The following is a 20873-nucleotide window of genomic DNA, read 5'->3' on the forward strand; positions in this document are numbered from 1 at the left end:
TATCTCATAGCTGCCAACGGGAACATTGTGATTGTTCAGCTCCTGTGTGAACACAAGTGTCCAGTGAATTTAACAGATATGGTATGTACAAAACCCTTTTTTTGGTTGAATTTTCCTTCCAAATGTCAATAGAAAAGTTCCTTTCACTTCTCCACACTTTATTAGTACAATCCAAGGGCCTGTGGTTTACCTCAAACATGTGCAATAACAAACACGCTGCCTTGCTCTGACTCGCATCTCTTGGAGTTGACTGTTTGGTTTGTGCTGATTTGCGTTTCCCAATGGCAGACATGAGGTCTCCATGAGAAGGAGTTTGCCATGTCTGTGTCGTCCCCCACCCCCAAACCCCTGTTGGCATTAGGCCACTTGTTAAGCTTCTTGTTACTTCCACTGTGGTTTCCCGCTGATTGTCACTGTAATTATCTGCACTCTTGTCTTCTATTTTAATTTGAAATCTGGAAGTTGATAAGCATGAATTATGTACAGTTGAATTATATAAACATCACATTAAATATTTCTTATTCTGTGCCCTAGATGCATTAATTGCATCCCAAGCCCTAAATGCATTACTTTTGTACTAGCAAGTACTTAGTCATTACTTAGAAAAAGCAAAGAGGAATAAGATGGTGTTCTATTTGCTTTGTTTTAATGCATCATTAGCATTAAACTTTCTTATGAGGGAGCGCGTGCGAGTGAGGGAGCGCGTGCGAGTGAGGGAGCGCGTGCGAGTGAGGGAGCGCGTGCGAGTGAGGGAGCGCGTGCGAGTGAGGGAGCGCGTGCGTATATGTGTGCCTGCATTTGTGCGTGTGAGATACTGCAAAAGTAACCTATAGTGTGGAATGTATGATGTTCTACATACTGGCAAGTGTCTATTTTGAACAGCCCTCACACTGAAAGCGGTCGCGCAACACAGAACAAATAAGAGTAAATTGACCAGATTTCTATAAATTTACAGTACAAGCACTCAGCAGTCATCTTGTCATTCCATTTTAGTTTGTACTAAGCTTTATTCAGGTCACTGTAATATTCTGAAGCGATGAAAGGAGAAGGCCAGTAATGAACTTGAGAGCTAGGATTTGTTGCGTCTCTCATATTTGCATGATTGCCTGAAACTTGGATCCTGATGCAATATGTGAGAAATGTTGCTACTTAATACAAGGTTGGATGAGGTGAAGTAAAGAAGGCTGGTTTAACCCAAGTGCTCATTACATATTCAATGCTATTGTGTGTGGGATGAGTGATGCCTGAAGACAACAGAAAAAATGAGAGAAAGCCGTAAATGACCAGATGTTTTATTTAATGTATGCAGTTACTTCTCATTAAAAATCCTCTTGCAGCCTTTTTTCTGTTAATCTGAGTCCACGCAACACCCCCCCCCCCCCCCCAACACACACACACACACACACACACACACACACACACACACACACCACCACCACCACCACCACCACGCACAAACACACACACGGGCCAATTACAGCAGAAGTGCCACTGACTTGTTGATTAAGTGCTTCGATTCTCCATAGATGAGCATTTGCACATTTATGCCCTGTTGGTTTTTTCCCTGCTCTCTTATCATCTGCTCATCGTTCTCACTGCTGGAAGCCAACACAAATCAATCACTATTTTTTGCATCTTTTCTATTTTACAAATAAGTCACCTACAGTTTGATGCAAAGCCTGCGTTCACAGCTTGAAGCACACATCTGGAACTTACTGACATTTATTTTTAAATAGTGAAAGTGCAGATGCCAGCTTGCTAATCTTTAGCATGCCTGTGCATCTCTTATTTTGCACACGCACCACAAGAATGTTTTAATAAGGAAGGAAGTTTCTATTATCAGATAGAACACACACACAGACACACACACAAAGTGTAGGAGTACACAAAGAAGTCTCTTTCTTTCTTTCTTTCTTTCTTTCTTTCTTTCTTTCTTTCTTTCTTTCTTTCTTTCTTTCTTTCTTTCTTTCTTTCTTTCTTTCTTTCTTTCTTTCTTTCTTTCTTTCTTTCTTACGTACGTACGTACGTACGTACGGTTTTATCTATAAAGCTCTCACTACCAAACCATCTCATGGAGTTTTTCCTCAAAACTTTGTAATTTTTATTCTGTTTCCATGCCTGTGAAAAGCTGCTTTGAGACAAAGTTAAAAACAAATAAATTGAATTGTCAAGGGATGGGGAAGTTGTGGCCTAATGGTTAGAGAGGCTGACTCCTAAGCCTAAGGTTGTGGGTTCGAGTCTCGAGCCGGCCATAAATGCATAAATGGCTGCCCACTGCTGTGTGTGTGCACTGCTGTGTGTGTGCACTGCTGTGTGTGCACTTTGGATGGGTTAAACGCAGAGAACAAATTCTGAGTATGGGTCACCATACTTAGCTGTATGTCACGTCTCTTTCACTTTTTACTTTCACTATACATTATTAGGCAGTATTTCATGAAGTGTAAAAGCAGGAAGAATGGGTGAAATGGATTTTGACAAGAGCCAAATTGTGATGTCTAGGCCACTGGGTCAGAGCATCTCCATAACATCAGGATTTGTGTGGTGTATACTTGTAAACAGTGGTTCATGGAAAGACCATTGGTGAACCGGTGACAGGGTCATGGGCACTTAAGGCTCACTGATGTTTGTAATGAGTAAAAAGGCTGGCCCATTTAGTCTGATCCCTAAGAAGAGCTACTGCTGCACAAATTGGTGAAAAGAGTGAATTCTGGGTCTGATAGAAAGGTCAGTAAAGACAGACCAGTCAGTGTGCCCAAACCGACTCCTGTCCACCAGTGAAGGTGCCTACAATGAACGTGAGCATCAAAACTGGAGCAATGGAAGGAACCTTGGTCTGATCAATCAGGTAGTTAGGCTACCTAGTACTAAGGCTGATTGGTGTATTCAGGATGTGGTTCATTCTTATTACAGCAGTGAAGTCAGCATGCTTAAAGTCCAGTCATGGAGAGCATCCCAGTTCAACGGTAATTTATATTTTTAGTTGAAATGCCAGATGAATACTAATTGACTGATGGTCATGTTTACCCAGTCTTCATCAGAATTCCATTTACTGCTCACAACAGGGATGCAGTACAACAGGGATGCAGTACACAAGATTACAACTCAGTTGGATTAAGATGCCCGGAGAAACACGTATTTGAACTTAATGATGCTCCCTATGGATGAGACACACCAACATTTGCACACAACCACCAATTCTCATCCCAATCACGGTTTTTGTGTTTTTAATGCAAATATCATTTCCATTCGCGAGTTTGAGTAACCCAAGCTTTACTAAACATTGGAAAAAAAATCCCTGTACACTAGGGATAATGAGTATTATGTATGCTGCAGATTAGCTCAAAATCCATTTTTGTGAAGCTTATTGATTCTTCACAGCTTGTTTGGTTTGAACCTAGGATTCTACACAAGCATTTTGTCTCAGTGCAGGAGATACGAGCCACAGTGCAGGAGATACGAGCCAAATAACACTGCGCTCTAGTGCCCCCTGCAGGCTGATCAGGCTCATCTCACTTCTATGAGTCGTAGGAGGGTGTACTACCTACTGTACTGAGAGGTATACTGAACAGATCGTTTTAGGATAGATAAAGATGGGAAAGGAGATGATCTGGAAGGTCATGACACAAAAAAAAAAACTATGAAGGAGACTGTGAGGAAGAAGAAGCAGAAGACAATAACACAGGAGAAGACCAGAAGTAATAAAAAGATTAAACCCACTTACATTCATCCCCTAAACAAATAAAAAATGTTACAATACTTGGGAGAAGACTAGTTTTATCATTTGTTATAATACATCACTATAGAGCTATTGAGATGTTCTTGTTTTGTGTAAGTATTCATTACAGCCTTGTGAACTGATTTCTCATTAAGCTTTTATCTTATGTGCCACATGAAAATGCATCAACTGTGGATTATTATTGACCTGCACACAAGTTGTAGCTGATCACAGCCTAGCTCTGCCCACTGTGCTTATTTAAAACCCTAGCTATGACTTGCACTGGCAACTTCAACCCGTGCGCTAATATTACACAGAGTTGAAATGTCAGATTGTTAGATTAGTCTCGACTCTGGAGTCGCTTTCTGTACAGACGCTACATTGATCTGTCTTTGTAGAGAACTCTTTATGATGGTGTGCCTCACAGGCTGCTCTTGCAGGGATCTGTAGAAATTAGTTGTCCTAGAAAGGATGATTTATGTGTGTCTATGGAGAATTATTTATATTATAGATAGTGTCATTTTTTTTTTCTCCTAAATTATTTTTATTATATTTATATATATATATTTTTAATACAGTCCTTTTCTTCAAACCAAAGGTTATATTACAATTCCAGAGGAAAAGACTTCATCTTCGGAGTGGGCTGCAAATAATTGCATGTCATTTATCATTTTTCAAAAAATATGGATTATATTTCAAATTATATATATAAGAGCCAGACAAAGGTCATGTCCTGAAATTGATATTAATCTACAGGTCCTTTTCCATCACAGATTCTGTGGCCGAATCATAAACGGTGCTCTATTGAGCATGTAGTTGACTGTGTGCTGTCTACGACAACACTGTTACACGCTAAGAAGTGAGCATGTGCGATAAAGGAAAAGCCGTTCGACAGGGTTTTCTGTGGGAAAAATACAATTGTTTCAGGATCTTTTGTTTTGTTGCTGAAATTAAAATAACAGCTTCATCAATATTCATTATATTTAAGTACTGAATTAAAATTCACCGTTTTTTTTTAAATGTATTCTTAGTTGATTTCCCATTAAAAATCTATTGACTTTTTCTCCCTCTATTAAAAGAAATATGCATGAGCTTTATTTAAATTATATAAAGTGTAACAGGAGCTTCTGATGCACGGATGAGTTTATTCCCCTCATCTACCGTCATCAGTCAAGTCATAGGTATATGCTAAGCAATGAGCTTATAAACGCTTTATCCATGTTTATAGATAAGCACATCATACAGAGTCATATACAACATGACTCTAATCTCTGACTGATCTTCATGTCAGTCTCATGTATGACGGTTTTATTGATACTCCATTTTTTCTTAGGGTATTTTCTTAAGTCATTTGAAGCATTGTCTTAGTTTTTTGTCGAATTACAGCTGAATCTATAGCATGACGAACTAAACAGACCGTCTCAACGTATAGGTTTGATCTGGTGGCACAAGTGGTCTAATGAAAGAATTTACTGTTTATCCATTTTTTTTTACCAGCACACTGGCTTTCCTTTCTGCCAGAGTAATGGGAATTGACTTGGACATTTTCAGTCAGTATAAACAAATGATTTTCAGGCTGCAAGTCTGATATGAAATGAGTATGGATGCTGTTGGCTTTCAGTGCAATATCTGTTTATCTGTTGGGATAAACGTACAGGGAATTTTACTGGTTGAAGATAACTGCTTCAGATTTTAGTACTTTAATGAATAATCACTCTCAGTAAGCAGAAACGGGTTTGGTGTCACCAATTAAAGGATGGGGGAAATGTTTGGTTCTTTTTGGAGAAACAAATACTTATGGAAAAGAATTCTTCGAGCTCTGAACATCTACTTTCATACGATAACCACCACTGAATCTGGACTCAGCAAAACAGGAGCAAATTCCATTTTATTGTCTGCTAATGTACCAAAAAAAAGGAAGAAAATCCTAAAAGTTATCATAGTATCATTGCTATGTAATGGTTAAGGTGTTGGACTACTAATCTGCCGAGATGCCAATGCTGGGACCCCGAGTGAGGCCCTTGCTCAGTTGCATAAAATGAAAAAAAAAAAACTGTAAGTCGTAAAATAATAGTCGTAATTGTAAAATGACTGTAGAGTAAAAAACATGCTGTATTGAGAAGTAAAACTGTTTGTGCTTCGTCATCATGCTGTAATATCATCCCATCTGTAATCAGTCACAAATCTTTCACCTTGCTTCCCCGTAGGACGGATTGACGCCCTTGCTGCTGTCAGCGAGACATGCCCATGCAGAGGTCTGTGGCATTCTGCTGGACTGGGGTGCCAACATAAACACCTGTGATAGGAACGGCAGGTGTGTTCTCTCATCCAGCTCGCTAGTTCTAGCTGTGCTCTGTGCTCATTCGAGGTTTGGTTAATAATTGGTGTGAATTCTGCAGGTGCGCGGTCATGCTGGCTGGAGAGAGCAGCTGCGTGGCGGCTGTGGATCTGCTCGTGCACAGGGGAGCCGACTTGCGCCTGCTCGATTCACTAGGACATGACGTATTGCACTACGCCAAGCTTTCGGGAAGCACCGAGATCCAAGCAATCATCACCACCGCCCTGCAGCATCCTCCGTCCGAGTCAGGTGATTACCCATCAATCAAATGCACAGTAACACTAATACCTGGTGGGAACTCCATCAGGGAACACCCTGAAACCTCAGCCATGTTGTTTTTCCTCACATATAGACACACCATTGCTGTCCAAAGCTACAGATTTTATTTTATTTTTTTATTTCATCCCCACTGCTGACCAAATGAATCTAGAGAGCAAGCTACTGTAGGTTAACTTGTTTTTGAGTTGCTGATGTTTGCTCAGTTGCAGTTCCTTGCCAATGATAGACATGGTAAGAGGGGTGCCAAAACATTTTGCACAGCAGTAAAACCATTGGTTGTAGTTTCATGGCTTCCCTGAAATTGCACGTCTGTTAAGGAATTGTTTATTCCACTGCAAAACTTCAACTCGGATGATTTCAAAATAAATGATATTAACATCAATCATGTTTGTTTAAAGTATTTAAATCCCAGCATGAATTCCAACACAAAGTCAAACACAACCTGCAAAGAGTCAGCGGGTGAGAAACTACAAAAGCATCCTTGCTCCTGAAATAGTCATCTGATTTATTGAAGGCGAGTCTGGGATTTGCTCTTGCAGACGGAAATAAAATGAAACGAATCCCCACGGCGTGTTACTTCTCCACTGAGACAATCACAAGCGGAAAGGAAGGAAGATAAATGTGTTAGGACACCACTGAGTTATTTGTTGTGAGGTTTTTTCCTCCTGTCTCTGTTTTCTGCACAACTTCCAGTCGAACTCACTCAGGCTCAACATTGTCATCTGGTGGCGGTCGACTGCTATGTCCCGAGTCTGCTGTCGGAGTTAAAGTTTAATGAACGATGAAGAATACAAAACTAAACCGGGATGACATGTCATTTTCTTTTATTTCATTTTACTCACCCATATCATTTTCATTCTTTATTTTTTTTTCTTTTTCCTTATTAAAAAAACAGATAAGAGTTCACCCAGAAGCCAGCAGGTATGCAGTTTCTTTCTTGTGCATTTTCATTTTTCATTTGCAAAATATTCATTCGGTGCCTGTATTGCACATTATTGCCACATGCATGAGCATCACGCTGTGTGTGTATATATATATATATATATATATATATATATATATATATATATATATATATATATATATATATATATATATATATATATGAATATATAAAAAACTTGTTAAATATTTTTAATTCAGTTATTGATCTTTTTATTCTTATTCCTCTCACTAACTACTAAGCCTTGTTTGTCCTTCTCACATGATCTCAGCATGAGCACACGGCTAAGCTAAACAACGAGAGGAGCACAACCCCAAAAAAACGAAAAGCACCCCCCCCTCCTCCTATTAGCCCTGGGCAGGTAAAGACCTGTGTGTGTGTGTGTGTGTGTGTGTGTGTGTGTGTGTGTGTGTGTGTGTGTGTGTGTGTGTGTGTGTGTGTGTGTGTGTGTGTGTGTGTGTGTGTGTGAGAGAGAGAGAGAGAGAGAGAGAGTCACTGTGTGATTGTCTTTGCTCCTTGACATGCATGTGCTGCACTCACAAAAAAAAAAAACGATTATCTGAGCATGATCTGTTTTATTACCATCATATTTTGCTCATTTTCAGTCGCTGGATGTCATGTCCCCACCGTATTTCACCCCGAATGAAACTCCAGTGTCGAGTAAAGGGGTCAAGAGGTTCAATTATAAGGTACGAGAACATATCCCAGGCAGTATTGTAAACAATATTGCCCATTTTTATTCACTGAGCAAGAAAATATCCAGAGTGAACACATTATTATTATTATTATTATTATTATTATTATTATTATTATTATTATTATTATGCTGTGTTTTTACAGGAGGAGGAGCTGAGGAGTGTGTCACTGTTGAGAGAGGAGATCGAAAAGCTCCAGGAAGAGAAGAGCATTCTGCTGGAGACCATTGAAGATCTGAAGCAGATTATGGAGCAGACTGAGCCCAAGGCGAGTACAGCACAAGCCCTTTAATATTCTCTCATGTGGCCGAGACTTTGATCCTCAGCCACTCACACTTTCTGGAAACCATTTTACCAGCTGCATCTGCTGACCCTGGCCAGGTAAAGGACCTTGCTTTAGGGGATGTGACGGCAGCAGGACCGTCTCCCATTTGTGCTGTTTCAAACCATCACGAAACTTCACTACAGTTCTTAGAGCTATAACTTACACTCATTGGACTTAAATACACTATATACTGTGTGTCATCATCACACACATATTAGGGCCTTTGTGCAGACTTGTTGGGAGCACACAAGTGTAAAGAATGTCTTTGCATGTTTGATTACCCCTGTGCATAAAGCGAGCCATGAAGATGTGGTGTCTAAGATTGGACTGGAAGAACTAGAATGTCCTGCACAGAGCCCTAAACCCTCCCGACTCAACCCCACTGAACACTTTTGGGATGAACTGACATACAGTAGCTGAACGAACACAAATCCCCACAGCCACACTGAACCTATATCTAGTGGAAAGTCTTCACACGAGACATTAAAAAGCACATATAGGTGTCATGGTCAGTTGTCCACAACTTCCAAAGTTAAGTTGACTTTGAACGTAGGCTCAGGGAATTCTCCTGTCTTTAATAATGCCGTTCGCTGTTACTGTTGATGCTCAGGGGATTTCTCTGAGCCAGAATCTGGGCACTGTGATCAAAAAAAGAAAATCGGTCGAGCATCCCATGTGCTTTTATAGAAATGTAGTGAGATTTTTCTTCATTTATTTATGTATTTAGTTCTACAGTCCTAATAAAAAGGTCATTGAAAGTAAGCCCTGTTTGTTTCCTGTGTTGAGGCAGACCGAGTGCTGTGGAAACTCAACGTTGCTTACAGCCCTTCAATCCAAGGTGGCTTCACTCTCACTGGAGAACCAGCAGCTTGCTCAGATCATCAAGGTAGAGTTTGCTTCATCAGTGATGTTTACTGCACGTGTAGCTAATCAGGTGGGAACAGGAATGAATCCGTAGTTTTGCACTCAAGCTGCTGTGTTTGTGAAATATATCTAATGAGTACAAGAATGCATATAGCCTCCACTTTAGCATGTACTGTATAACTCTCACACTTTCCTGGAAAGATCTTTTATGGCTTAGGAACACCAGTCATATATTATATCTCCAGTCTATGATAGAATTCACTGTATATTTTGCACCACTTTTCATTCATGAATATGAATCATTCATGAATACATCATACATCTATATAAATTTCAAGGTCACACACTTTTTTTTTAGGATTAAGTTGCATCATCTGTTTTTCCCTCTTTGCTTGAGTAGAAGCGTCCACCTCCTCAAGGTGAAGAAGGCCAGGAGGATTCGCGGCCAAACAGCATCGACTCCAACACGTCGTACCACTCGACCCATGCTGAATTCGAGATCTCCAGTGAGCAGGACCTCTTAGAGGTTTCAACTTTTAAGCACGAAGACATGAGCAAGCCTACAAAGACGGCGTATGAGGAAGAAATCGCTCTGCTTAGAGAAGCGCTGCAGAGCCTGCAAGCTAAACTGGACGAGTCGAGGCTGGAGAACCAAACCCTGCAGGCCAGACTGGGGATCGACTCTCACACAGGGTTAAGAGGAAACGAAGGCCTGTCAGAAAGCACAGCCGAGCTCAAGGCCAAGCTGGTGGACCTGCAGATAAAGTACCAGGAATTGGTGTCGGAACTGGAAACCCTCCGGAAGGAAAGGGTGAGGGTGGCGCCTGCAGAATCTCCCAGCCAGGATGATCAAGTAGTACAAAAGTTTCAGTATTTGAAAAGCTGCCTTGAGCAGGAGGTTAAAGATCTGAAGACAAAGCTGGCCAAGTTGCAGGAAGAGAAGATGCAGGACACTCAGTTGATAAAAGAACTGGAAGCTCGGCTTGCGAGCGAGAGTCTTCAGGTTATAGAGGATGAGAGTCAGGAACTGAAAAACTCCTACAACATCCTGGTGGAGAATATCAACCAGGAGAAGGCTTTGTTGATTGAGAAATATGAGGAGGCACAGGACGAGATCAAGATGCTTCAGGAAGCCCTGCGTGGCACTGTGTCCGTTGAGGCCGCTGCTAAAGACTTTGACGAGATGAAGGCGGAGATGTCTGCGGTTATTGAAGGACTCCAGAAACGGCTGATGGAGCTTTCTAAATCCTATAGCGAGACGAAAAACGAACTTTCAGACGCCCGAAGCCAGCTCCAAAGCAAAGCCCTGGAGACCAAGCAGCTATCACAGACCGTGTGTGAGACTAAAGAGAAGCATGAGGACAAATTGCAAGAGCTGACACTTAAGATTAAGGATGGGCAGAATTCGTTGAAAGACAGTGAAGTCAAGTATCATTCAGCGCTGAAGGAGATTTCACAACTCAAACAGGATGCAGAAATTCAGGCCAAGTCTACAGTGAGCATTGCAGACCACACTCAAGTCGTGGCCTCGTTAGGAAACGCCATCAAAACCTTAGAATCCGAGGTGGACGTCCTTAAACAGCAGCTCACGAAGAAGAGCACACAGCTGGAGGCCTTACAAAACAGACCTACTGTGGAGAAGGTCACGACTCCAGATGACTGTGTTTCCAAAATTGAACATGAGCAGATGAGAGAGTCTCTGGAGCGCAAGATCAATCAGCTCACTCAGCTCCTCCAGGATGCTCTGAGGAAACAGGATGAGATGGCACTTGAGGTGACCGCCGCCTGGCATGAGGTGAAAGATGACAAGAACGAGAAGGAGGCAGCAAAGAAGCTAGCTCTAGCGAGAGAACAGGAGAATAATGTGCTGAGTGTGAAGTGCAGAGAGGCCCAGGAAGCCATCACGCACCTTAAAAAACAGGTGGAAAATCATGTGAACTCTGAAAGAGAAAAGAATAAAAAGGTAATACAAAAATTCCCAAAATAGCACTCATATAGCTTTAATACTATTTTGTCTTTTTATTTAATATTCATTGATTTGATTACAATTTTTCCTATTTTATTCACAGTTTATTTTTCATTTATATATTATCATTACAGCTCAGGTGAATCCTTTATTCTTAACTTTATCCTTTTAATTTTCTTATTTTATGTAATTAGGCAGCTTTATGATTATTATTTTTGTTATTTTTATGATGTCTAGCAGGAACGGGCTTTCCGTTTACAATTGTCATTCATCAACTCAAAATCTTTCTCTCAGCAGCAGTTCCAAAAAAAAAAAAGAACTGTGTAGTTTCTGTTGTCAGACTTAAACCTTAATTAAGATCATTAGGTAATTTAAGAATAATTTCAGTTATTGGAACCTGTCCCTATGCATGAAATAGCCAGTAGACTTTTCATAAAATGCAACTTAACAGCAGCTGAACTCATCTGAGAATATAGACTTAATGGGCGTGGCCTATTAGTCTAGTAAGAATGTATGATTTACAGCTCTCAGTCAGAGACTTTGTTATATCACACTACTTGGTACTTTCCATAAGACCCAGCACAGGAAAAAAGGAAGCTTTCAATGCATTTTGTTACTGTGTCAAAAAGTCAGACCATAAAGTCTTCTTGCTCCTCGGGTTTGTATAAAGCAGCATAAAGTTTAACGCGCCCTTCATACTACAGTTTATGGTTCTATTGTAAACACTGGAAGAGATCTGAAGTGCTTCCACTCTTGGATACAACCTGTTTATGGCATTCATTACAGATGACATTGTTTTGCTGCTCATCTGGGGTCTCATTTATAAAACTGTGCGTAGGATCCCTACTAAAAGTTTACGTGTGCCCAAAAGCCAAAAATGGCGTACGCCAAAAAATATTCCGATTTATAAAACCGTGCGTTCTCACACCTGTAAACAATGTTCCCGCAGATGTGCGTACGTGAACCAGCCTCATTATCCCGCCCTGTACACACCCATTTTTACACGCCCATTACACGCTCCACGACTGTGCGGGCACGAGAGTGGACCACGTTATAACGAGTTTCCTCTGTGCTCTGCGGGATTAAAAATGGGATGAGGAGACAGCGTATCGGGGGTAGCCACTGTCACCTGCAGGTTATAATTATATTAAAAGCAACATTGTTATAATTATATTGAAAACAAAATTGTTACAGTTTCTACTTTTTAATATTGTTAAACTCACCAAGAAGCCAGCCATCACTTACTGTGCCTGCATTTAGTCGGTTCCCTACACTGCTATGTGTCAAGAGTCATGCATTGAACCAGGGCAGTGTGCCACAATGTTTGTGAGGGTCATGTTGGAGTCACATATGATTTGCACATTAATAGAATGCACATGCCTTATATTAACATAAGCAAATTCATTTATACATATACCAGACCTATAGGGTGAGATGATAGATTCCAATAGAATTATTTCATATACAAAAAGGTCTTAGACACAAAGTTGAGGATTACTTATTGTTTTATTTTTATATAAATAATTTACCTGTCTGCCATATCGCTGGAAACAGCCGGTTGCCAAGAACCCCAGAGTGGTGAGGACTTGTATTTGGACTGGGAAGACATGGTTCTGGCGTGTTGCCCTCTCTAATACTGGACCCAATTGAGTACATGGATCCAAGAGCACAGCTCTAGGGAATCTAAATCGGCTTATTAGCCAGTCATTATCATGGCCCTGAAAACTCGTTCTCTCCTTATTCTGCCATTGGCATAATCCTCCAACAGTGTCAGCAGTGCCATCATGAAGCATTACATACCCGGGTCACCGGAGGATTTATATGTTTCTAGCAATTAGACTGATCGTTAACACCTTGAGAAAATCACAGAATTAATTTGTGGGCAAAAATTTAAGACGAAAATGTTATAGTGAACACACTTCTTCATGACGGTTTTGTAATGAACACCGTAATAGTTAGGACCGATGATGAGTAGTGATTGTGCTTCATGACTGTATTTGCAGACTTTGACATTTTATGATATATGTACATTAAGGAAAATATTTAATTTTTACACTGTGTTCTGCAGTTCTCTAATAAAAGGGTAATTCATGCTATTCGGTATCACATGTAGGTATCACATCTCCTCCAGCGCTCCCGTTGTGGACAATGTGACTGTAAGGCAGCGCTGATTATTATTATTATTATTTTTTTTTAATACATTTTGAATTACGTTTGGATTTTACTAGATGTATATAGCCTAAAACAATCGGCACAAATAACCGTTGGATTTAATCTTCATGATAATGTGGATATAATGTATGAAATGGAGTGAAAATTAAATGTAATTAATTCTTATAATCGTTCTTCCCACATATAATTTCTACAATCTAACTTCAGTTCACGACCTCACCATCTGTGTCGCCAATTCCCTTTGTCTCCAGAATGTGCGTACGAACAGCTCAAAGTTTGCTTAAAGGTGCGCACATTCTCCCATCAAGTTTGTTTTTTATAGATCACAACCTTTGCGTGGGATTTATAAATGAGACCCCTGGTCTTGTAAATCTGAACTCCGGATAATAGAGGCATTGTTTTTCTTTTTTACTAACCGCATTGTGGACCTGCGTTGTCTTTCTCCATGCTGCAGGAGAAATTGTGAGGGAGTGAGCGAGGCCGGGTTTGTGTTCAGAGAGCTAGTTTGGGCAACATCACATTACAACAACAACTTTACTAAAAGATCGCTAAATGCAGGCCGATTCTGCTAGGAATTGACTCCTTCAGTTCCAAACTGACACATGTTCAGTTTCTAAACTATTTTCTGCTCATTTGTATGTTTTCCATTGTTTAAGATCGATGATCTGTCAAAAGAGGTGGGGAAGTTAAAGGAGGCCCTGAACAGCTTGTCCCAGCTCTCGTACACAACAAGCAGTCCGAAAAGCAGACAGCAGAACCAGCAGGTTGATTCTCTCCAGCAGCAGATCAAACAGCTGCAGTACCAACTGGCTGTGAGTTAAAGACTTCTCTTACCTCACTTTGTATTAACAAAACATCAGAGACTTCAGTATAGAAGGAAATATGTTTGTATGATATGATAGAAATCAAAAAAGCGTTAGCAGTAAACGTGACAAAATGCAACTTATACAGCGTCTCATAATGAAATTTCTTCTGAATCTCATCAGCAAAGAATATATATTCATAAAAGTAAATTTCCTTGCACTTAACTCATATAATGCAGACTGTATTTCATATTCTGCATTCATATTCTGTATTTTTATATTTTCGATATATTTTTCTCCTCACTTAACTGTAGCTAAGTTAAATTTTTGTTGTAATCCTATTTGTAGTCTGTTTTTATTCTAATTGTTTTCTATTCTTTTAACACAAACAGTCAGAAAATGTTTTGATTTATAAACAAATAAAGGATTTTAGTGTGTAGAATGTTTTTCTCACGCCTCAGAAAGTATTGAAAAAACTACTCCAGACCATTGTGTATGTATGTATGTATATATATATATATATATATATTAGGGCTGGGCAAGTTAACGCGTTTTTATCGCGTTAACGCATTAATTAATTAACGCCGACAATTAGTTTATCGCACGTTAACGTACTTTTTTATTTTGAAAGTCTGTTGCTCACTGCGTTTGAATACACATAGAAAGTCTGGGTGGGATGTTTATCAGTAGGCTACTGGCTGCTTGGGATGAGCATCATCACGCGTCTCAACCAATGAAAGCATTTGTTGTGTGCCTAAGAGAGCTACAGCTCGAAACAGAAAATATCTGGTGCGGACAGAAAAATGGAGAAAGGTACCGAAATCTTAAATAGACATTTTTATTTTAAACCTCTTCCACACGGTGGAGTTGATGGAGCTAAAGCTATTTGTAACCAAGCTAAATTGTTGTATCATCGGAGTACTTTGAGTCTGAAGTATCAGTTAAATTGCTCGGAAGGGGCCAGTTATAATGTTATGATCGAGGTTCTGGACATTTTTTTTTTTTACAAACTAAACAGAACGTTAATGTTTTATTTATTAAAACAGTAATGTTTTAATGCCTTATTTAAACATTAATGTTATATTTAATTTGATTACATTAATGTTTAAGATTTACAAGAAGTGTTAACTGCTACTAACTTTTAACTGCTGTAAAAAAGCACTTTATTTGTTTAAAGTTTTGACAAACCAAATGTTATTGCACTTTTGTTCATACAGCAGTACTTTGAAAGAATAAAATTACACAATACCCTACTTTTGATTTCATTATTGAATTTTGCGCATGCTGCGATTAATCACAGAAAAATCATGCGATTAATCGCAATTAAAATATTTAATCGTTGCCCAGCACTAATATATATATATATATATATATATATATATATATATATATATATATAAAATGTATGACATGATAGAATGATATGAAAATTCCCTTTTTGCCATTTCTGTTTTAGGAGTCGAAAAAGAGGCACCATGAAATTGTTTCTGTCTACAGAATGCATCTCCTCTACGCTGTTCAGGTTTGTACTCGTTTCACTCCTCTATAAACGGAACAATTAAACCAAAAATGAACAGAACACAGTATTAATCTTAGTTACAAAGGTGAGACATGTCTGAAATACTTCATTGCTTTTGTACTGAGCTAGAGTTTGTACTGTTAGATTACATGTAAAGGATACTTTTAGCCTAAAATAATACACACACAACTCACCATATCGTATCGATCAGAAGAAGTACTTTGTTAAAAAGCAGTTTAAGAAGAAAATGTCAGTATTAAAACTCTTCAAGTTTGATCTCTAGTTTTTTATCCTCCATCTCATGTTGTAGCTAATGCTAGTGTTTGAGGTGCAAATTGGCTATTTGAAAGGGGAAATTATTTCTGTTTTGCAGTTTAGCAACAAAACAAGGTTAAGTAGTGTGTTACTGTACGTTCAAGATTTCATCCATAATTTTTGAAGTGAAAATCACCCATCAGTCTTGCCAGTTTACATATAATAAATGCTATTCAACATCAAAGATGCTAGTTTTAGATGCTAATCGATTTTCAGACGCTAATCAACATCGGACATGCCAAAAAGTTTGAGACGCTAGTTTACCGTGAAAGAAAAAAAATGCTACTAAATAGCTATGTCAAAAAATTCTTGTCATTTATCGAAGTATAGTGTGAAGTGACAGAAAACTGTGTGCAAAGAAAGAAAGCTGGAGCTACGGCTGACTTTTTAAAGAAAAAAATAAATTTAAATTCATGTTTGTAAATAATGCCGTATAGTGAAGAAACCAAATTAGTAGGTCTGACTGAGATGATGTAGGTCATTTTTTTGTTTTTGTTACTTGTTAGCTACATTAGCCTCATGGTTCCAGGGCAGAACTAAGAAGAAGAAAAAGCAAGACATAAAGCCAAATGCCAAACATTGCCTAAATTTGAGCATATACCTGCTCACAGCTTAATTTTAACTCATTATTATTTTTGTATATTTCAGGGTCAGATGGATGAAGATGTACAAAAGGCTCTGAAACAAATTCTGGTGATGTGTAAAATACCATCAGAAGAAAAATGACATTGCTAATATGTTCCTCCAGAGTCTGACTAAATAATAGTGATACTTGCACATGTATTGAGAATATGTCCGGATTAAATGGAGCCTTCAGTTCTTCCTACATCTCTGGGGAAAAAATGAAGTATGATGTGAGGTTACATAATTGTGTTTTTTTGTTGTTGTTGTTGTTGTTGTTTTTTTATTAGCAAGCACTTGCTTTTGACCGTATCAGACAATCAAATAAAGAATGAAGCGGTGATATTACACTCATCAATACATAGTATACATGTTATCTTGTAATCGAATGAACAGTATATGGAAAAAATTAATTAAATATTTGTGTGCATTAATACATTATGAATCTGAGAATATCAGCAAAGATTTGTTACTTCAGTCTGCATATTTGTGGTGTTTGAAATACAGCAGAGAACTGAATCGTGAACAGGGCGGAGCTTAGGTTATATTAATCAGCCAATGATATTAATGTTTTTCCTTTTCACTCATATACCTCAATGTTCACAAAGTACTGTTTCTTTACACAATATAATTCTAGCAGCTTTAGCTAAACTAGCAAGCTACTAAAGTGTAGCACATCACTGTTAGCCAGCTATTTGATTAATCTAGCATCAAACTATCAGGCTAAGAACTTTTTTTTATTGGAAATAAATAGCAACATTTGGTAAAGTTAGCTAAACTATTGTGGCGATGTGTTATTGGCTGATTAGATTTGATCTAAGCTTCACGCCTGGTTGTTTGTTTCTTGGCAAAATCAGCATGAGCATGTGCTAGAAACTTGGCGCTGTAGCTGTTTGTCCTTGAATCAAAACAATGCAAATTTGCCCATAATGAAGTCATGAATTATTAATTATCTAACAAAGTGTGTAAATGGCCTGATAAATGTTTAGAGTGACACAGACAGACAGACAGCTTCTCATGAACCAAAACTGTAGAGAGCTAGTGTCAGAGCTCAGAAGCTATCCATCTCTGAAGTTATCCATCTGGTGCAAAGTAAAGAAAAAAGTGAAAGAAGAAAGAAAAAGTGATGGTGAGGGAGAAACAAAATAAAATTACACGTTTTCATCTGAGAAATCGTCTGAACTGTGTTCAGAATCTTTCGGCTGAAACATAGAATGGGCACTACCATTAACTTGCTAGTCACCAGTACTGCTTGTTTCATTAGAACTAGGAATACTTTTCCAGTTGTTATTATTATTTATTTTATTCATTAAATATCATCTCCTGGTACTCATCAGACATCAGCAGAACCTACCCAGCTGTTCAGAAATATTCATGATACCTATGTGCTAACAGTAACTATATAAATAATGAGCTAACAGCTAAAGAAGTAATATGAGCTAAACTGACATGTTTCAAAAGATTTGCAACTTTTCATAATCACAGTTCAACTTTTTAAGTCATATCTGTATAAATATCTGTATAATAATAATCTTCACTTCTAATGTAGCTTGACAGTATTAATAAAAAACACAAACATTAAGAGCAAGCAAATTTACACTAAAATATCTAATTACACTACACACTGGCCATAATACATATGGATGACAGTAAGTACTCAGCAAAGAAATTGGGCATTTATTTGTTTAATATAGCTAGCTAATGGACAAAATCTGATTTCTAGGTTTAGCTACCCTTAAGCTAGCTATATTTATCAAGTTCATTCTTGTCAGGTCTGTCCTAAGAGCACTAAAGGCTCCTTCTGTCACTTTCTCTTAGCTGTGTGGAAAATGAAGTGGGGAATTGTTGTGGTCCATTTTCTATACCCAGTGATTTCAATTTGAGAATGTGAGACATGACCCACTATCTATATGACCTGCTAGCAACACGAATAGGATTATGGTAGCTAGATCATTTTAGGGTGCTGTCCTCGCTAGCTAGTAAATGTCACAGTATGTTACCAGGTCAGTGACAATCACAGATATTCAGTAGAATTTTCTGCAGTGTATCTAGTTAAACATCAATCTGATTAGCCAGTTCTGTGAGGTTTACTAGTGGAAGACTGTGATAAAGGTAGGGATGTGGAAATGGTGTGTACAGGAAGATAAGATTTATATGGGTGCTAGCAGATGGATGCTTATGACAGAATGTTGCTTAGTGCTGTAGGAGGCTTTAGCACCAGTGTAGCTTTGACAGAAATGCCTATGGAACAGACACCGCAATTTCCCTCTCCAGTCCTGATTTCAATGCCAGCTGGAGTCCCTGCTAACCAGGACATAAAATCTGTGTCCATGTGCCTGTGCTAATTTGTACGGCCTGTTAGGAAGTGCTGTTTGTCCTGTCACGCTTATTTAAACCAGACTGAACAGTGGATGTGCGTGTGTCTCTGTAGTATTTTGAAGTACACACTAGCTGCATGTCAGTTAATTGGTGTAGACAATTTTTTCAGTATTAAGTTTTAATATTGTAACTTTTTTTATTCTTATAGACATGTAAACCTGCATCACAGGGTCAATAATGACACTGGGACAAGTGCTTTTCAAGCATACAGCACACGGAAGCTTTTTTGTTTTCTACAGCTTCCAGCTTTTAGAAGGTTGAGAGTTCAAATCCAGGACCAAGCAGAACCCAATATCAATCTGGTGCCATTGACAGTAAAGCTAACAAATATTAACAATACAAAGATTTACACAAGCTACTTTAGCTAACAGATTATATTACAGAACACTTTTGCCACATTGACTAAGTCCAGCAGCTATTTTAGCAGTGACTAAACTGGGTGCAGCCAACCTCCACTTAAATATTAACAGTAGGTAGTATTATTAAGGCAATATGACTAGAAGTTTACTTAGTTAAGTAACATCATAATTAAAATAATGGTCTTTAAAGAAAGACTGGGACATTAATGTATGAATTTGTAGTTATAATTATTGATGAGAAATATATAAAGGTTATCCTTATTAATTTAGTAAATGTTATTAAAGACATGATGCTATAATATTAAAAACGTGCAGTAAAAACTTTTAATATTTTATGAGGATAATTTTCTGTCTGTTCTATATAGTGCTGTTAATGCTTTATAGCTAGTCCCAAAAGACTAAAAAAAGTGTGAAAGAGGACAATCCAAGCAGTCCTGGGATTTAAACTCGCAACCTTCTTGTTACTAGCACAAAAGCACAACTGTCCCGCTTGGTCGAAAAGGTTGCTGTCTTTTTTTTTTTTTCTGGTTCTCTAGTCTGCAGTCCTTTTGTCCTGCATACATTACTGCTTTTTTTTCCTGCTCCACACACACACACACACACCAACTCCATTCTGACTCCAGGGTGTGTTGAATATCTGATGTGTCAGATCAGGTGTGTGAAAAAAGAAAAAACACCAAATTATCCCAGGCAAGAGGTTTGGAGGACTTCACATTCTGTTCCATCTCATTCTTCCTCCATGATTTGCAGGGTATATCACGCAAAACTGATTTGACAAAATTTTGTGTGTTTTTGCTTTTTTTTCAGCTTTTGTAATATGTATGATGTTTTTGAAGTTGTTCTGGCATGTGTTTGTACTAGTTAATAAAACTGCTATGGATTTGTTCATGTGTCTTCAATGAAAACTGTGTGTGTGTTTTCTCATGTGTTCACAACCAGATTTTGACTCTGGCATGATTGTTGGTGCCAGTTTCTGTAACTGTTTATCTCTTGGAAATTTCATTCATCTAGAATTAACTCGCATCCACATCAGACTCATCAAAACCGTTCAGTTGACAGGAAATACATAGCCTGGTCTGAATCTTGATTAATGCTGAGGCCCACAGATGAAAAGGGCAGAATGTAGCAGAATTGACACGACTTTCCTTATGTGCACGGATCAGGCTGGTGGAGGTGGTGTCATGATGTGGAGAATGTTTCCTGGCACACTTTGGACTGTTAATGCCAATCAATCATTTCTGAGCACTAGAGCCAATAGTATTGTAGCTCTACTATTGGGACAATATGCATCCCATCATGGCCACAATTTACTATCATCTAATGGCTGCTTCCAGCATGATAATACACCATGTCTCAAAGCAAACATCATCTGTTAATGAACATGACGATGAGTTATGTGTTATTCAGTGGTCTTCCCAGTCACTAGATCTGAATCTTTGGGATGTGGCAGAATAAAAGTATGAAAGTGCACATGAAAAACACCCAGGAACTACATGATGCAGCTTTGAGAGAAAGACGTTACCCAGTGTTATTACAGCTTTCCTTATAAAGTGACTGCTCAGTGATTGTATAGGTAGTAT

General features: G+C 38.6%; 1 protein-coding gene across 4 annotated transcripts in view; it reads left to right on the forward strand.

Annotated features, from left to right (window-relative positions):
* rai14 (retinoic acid induced 14) overlaps positions 1–20179 on the forward strand; it is a 57064-nt gene extending 36885 nt beyond the window's left edge. For 3 of the 4 annotated variants that reach the window (XM_047805623.1, XM_047805622.1, XM_027139936.2), the window contains 12 exons: positions 11–81; positions 5923–6029; positions 6115–6302; positions 7228–7253; positions 7547–7636; positions 7881–7964; positions 8116–8238; positions 9086–9181; positions 9560–11122; positions 13954–14109; positions 15557–15622; positions 16583–20179. In XM_047805623.1, the coding sequence (XP_047661579.1) occupies positions 11–81; positions 5923–6029; positions 6115–6302; positions 7228–7253; positions 7547–7636; positions 7881–7964; positions 8116–8238; positions 9086–9181; positions 9560–11122; positions 13954–14109; positions 15557–15622; positions 16583–16660 (2648 nt within the window). In that variant the 3' untranslated portion in view covers positions 16661–20179. The remainder of the gene's footprint in view (positions 1–10; positions 82–5922; positions 6030–6114; positions 6303–7227; positions 7254–7546; positions 7637–7880; positions 7965–8115; positions 8239–9085; positions 9182–9559; positions 11123–13953; positions 14110–15556; positions 15623–16582) is intronic. The other variant, XM_047805624.1, reaches the window with a different exon arrangement.
* The last annotated feature ends 694 nt before the right edge of the window (positions 20180–20873 follow it).

This window comes from Tachysurus fulvidraco, chromosome 21 (genome assembly GCF_022655615.1).
Source record: "Tachysurus fulvidraco isolate hzauxx_2018 chromosome 21, HZAU_PFXX_2.0, whole genome shotgun sequence".
Taxonomy (NCBI): domain Eukaryota; kingdom Metazoa; phylum Chordata; class Actinopteri; order Siluriformes; family Bagridae; genus Tachysurus; species Tachysurus fulvidraco.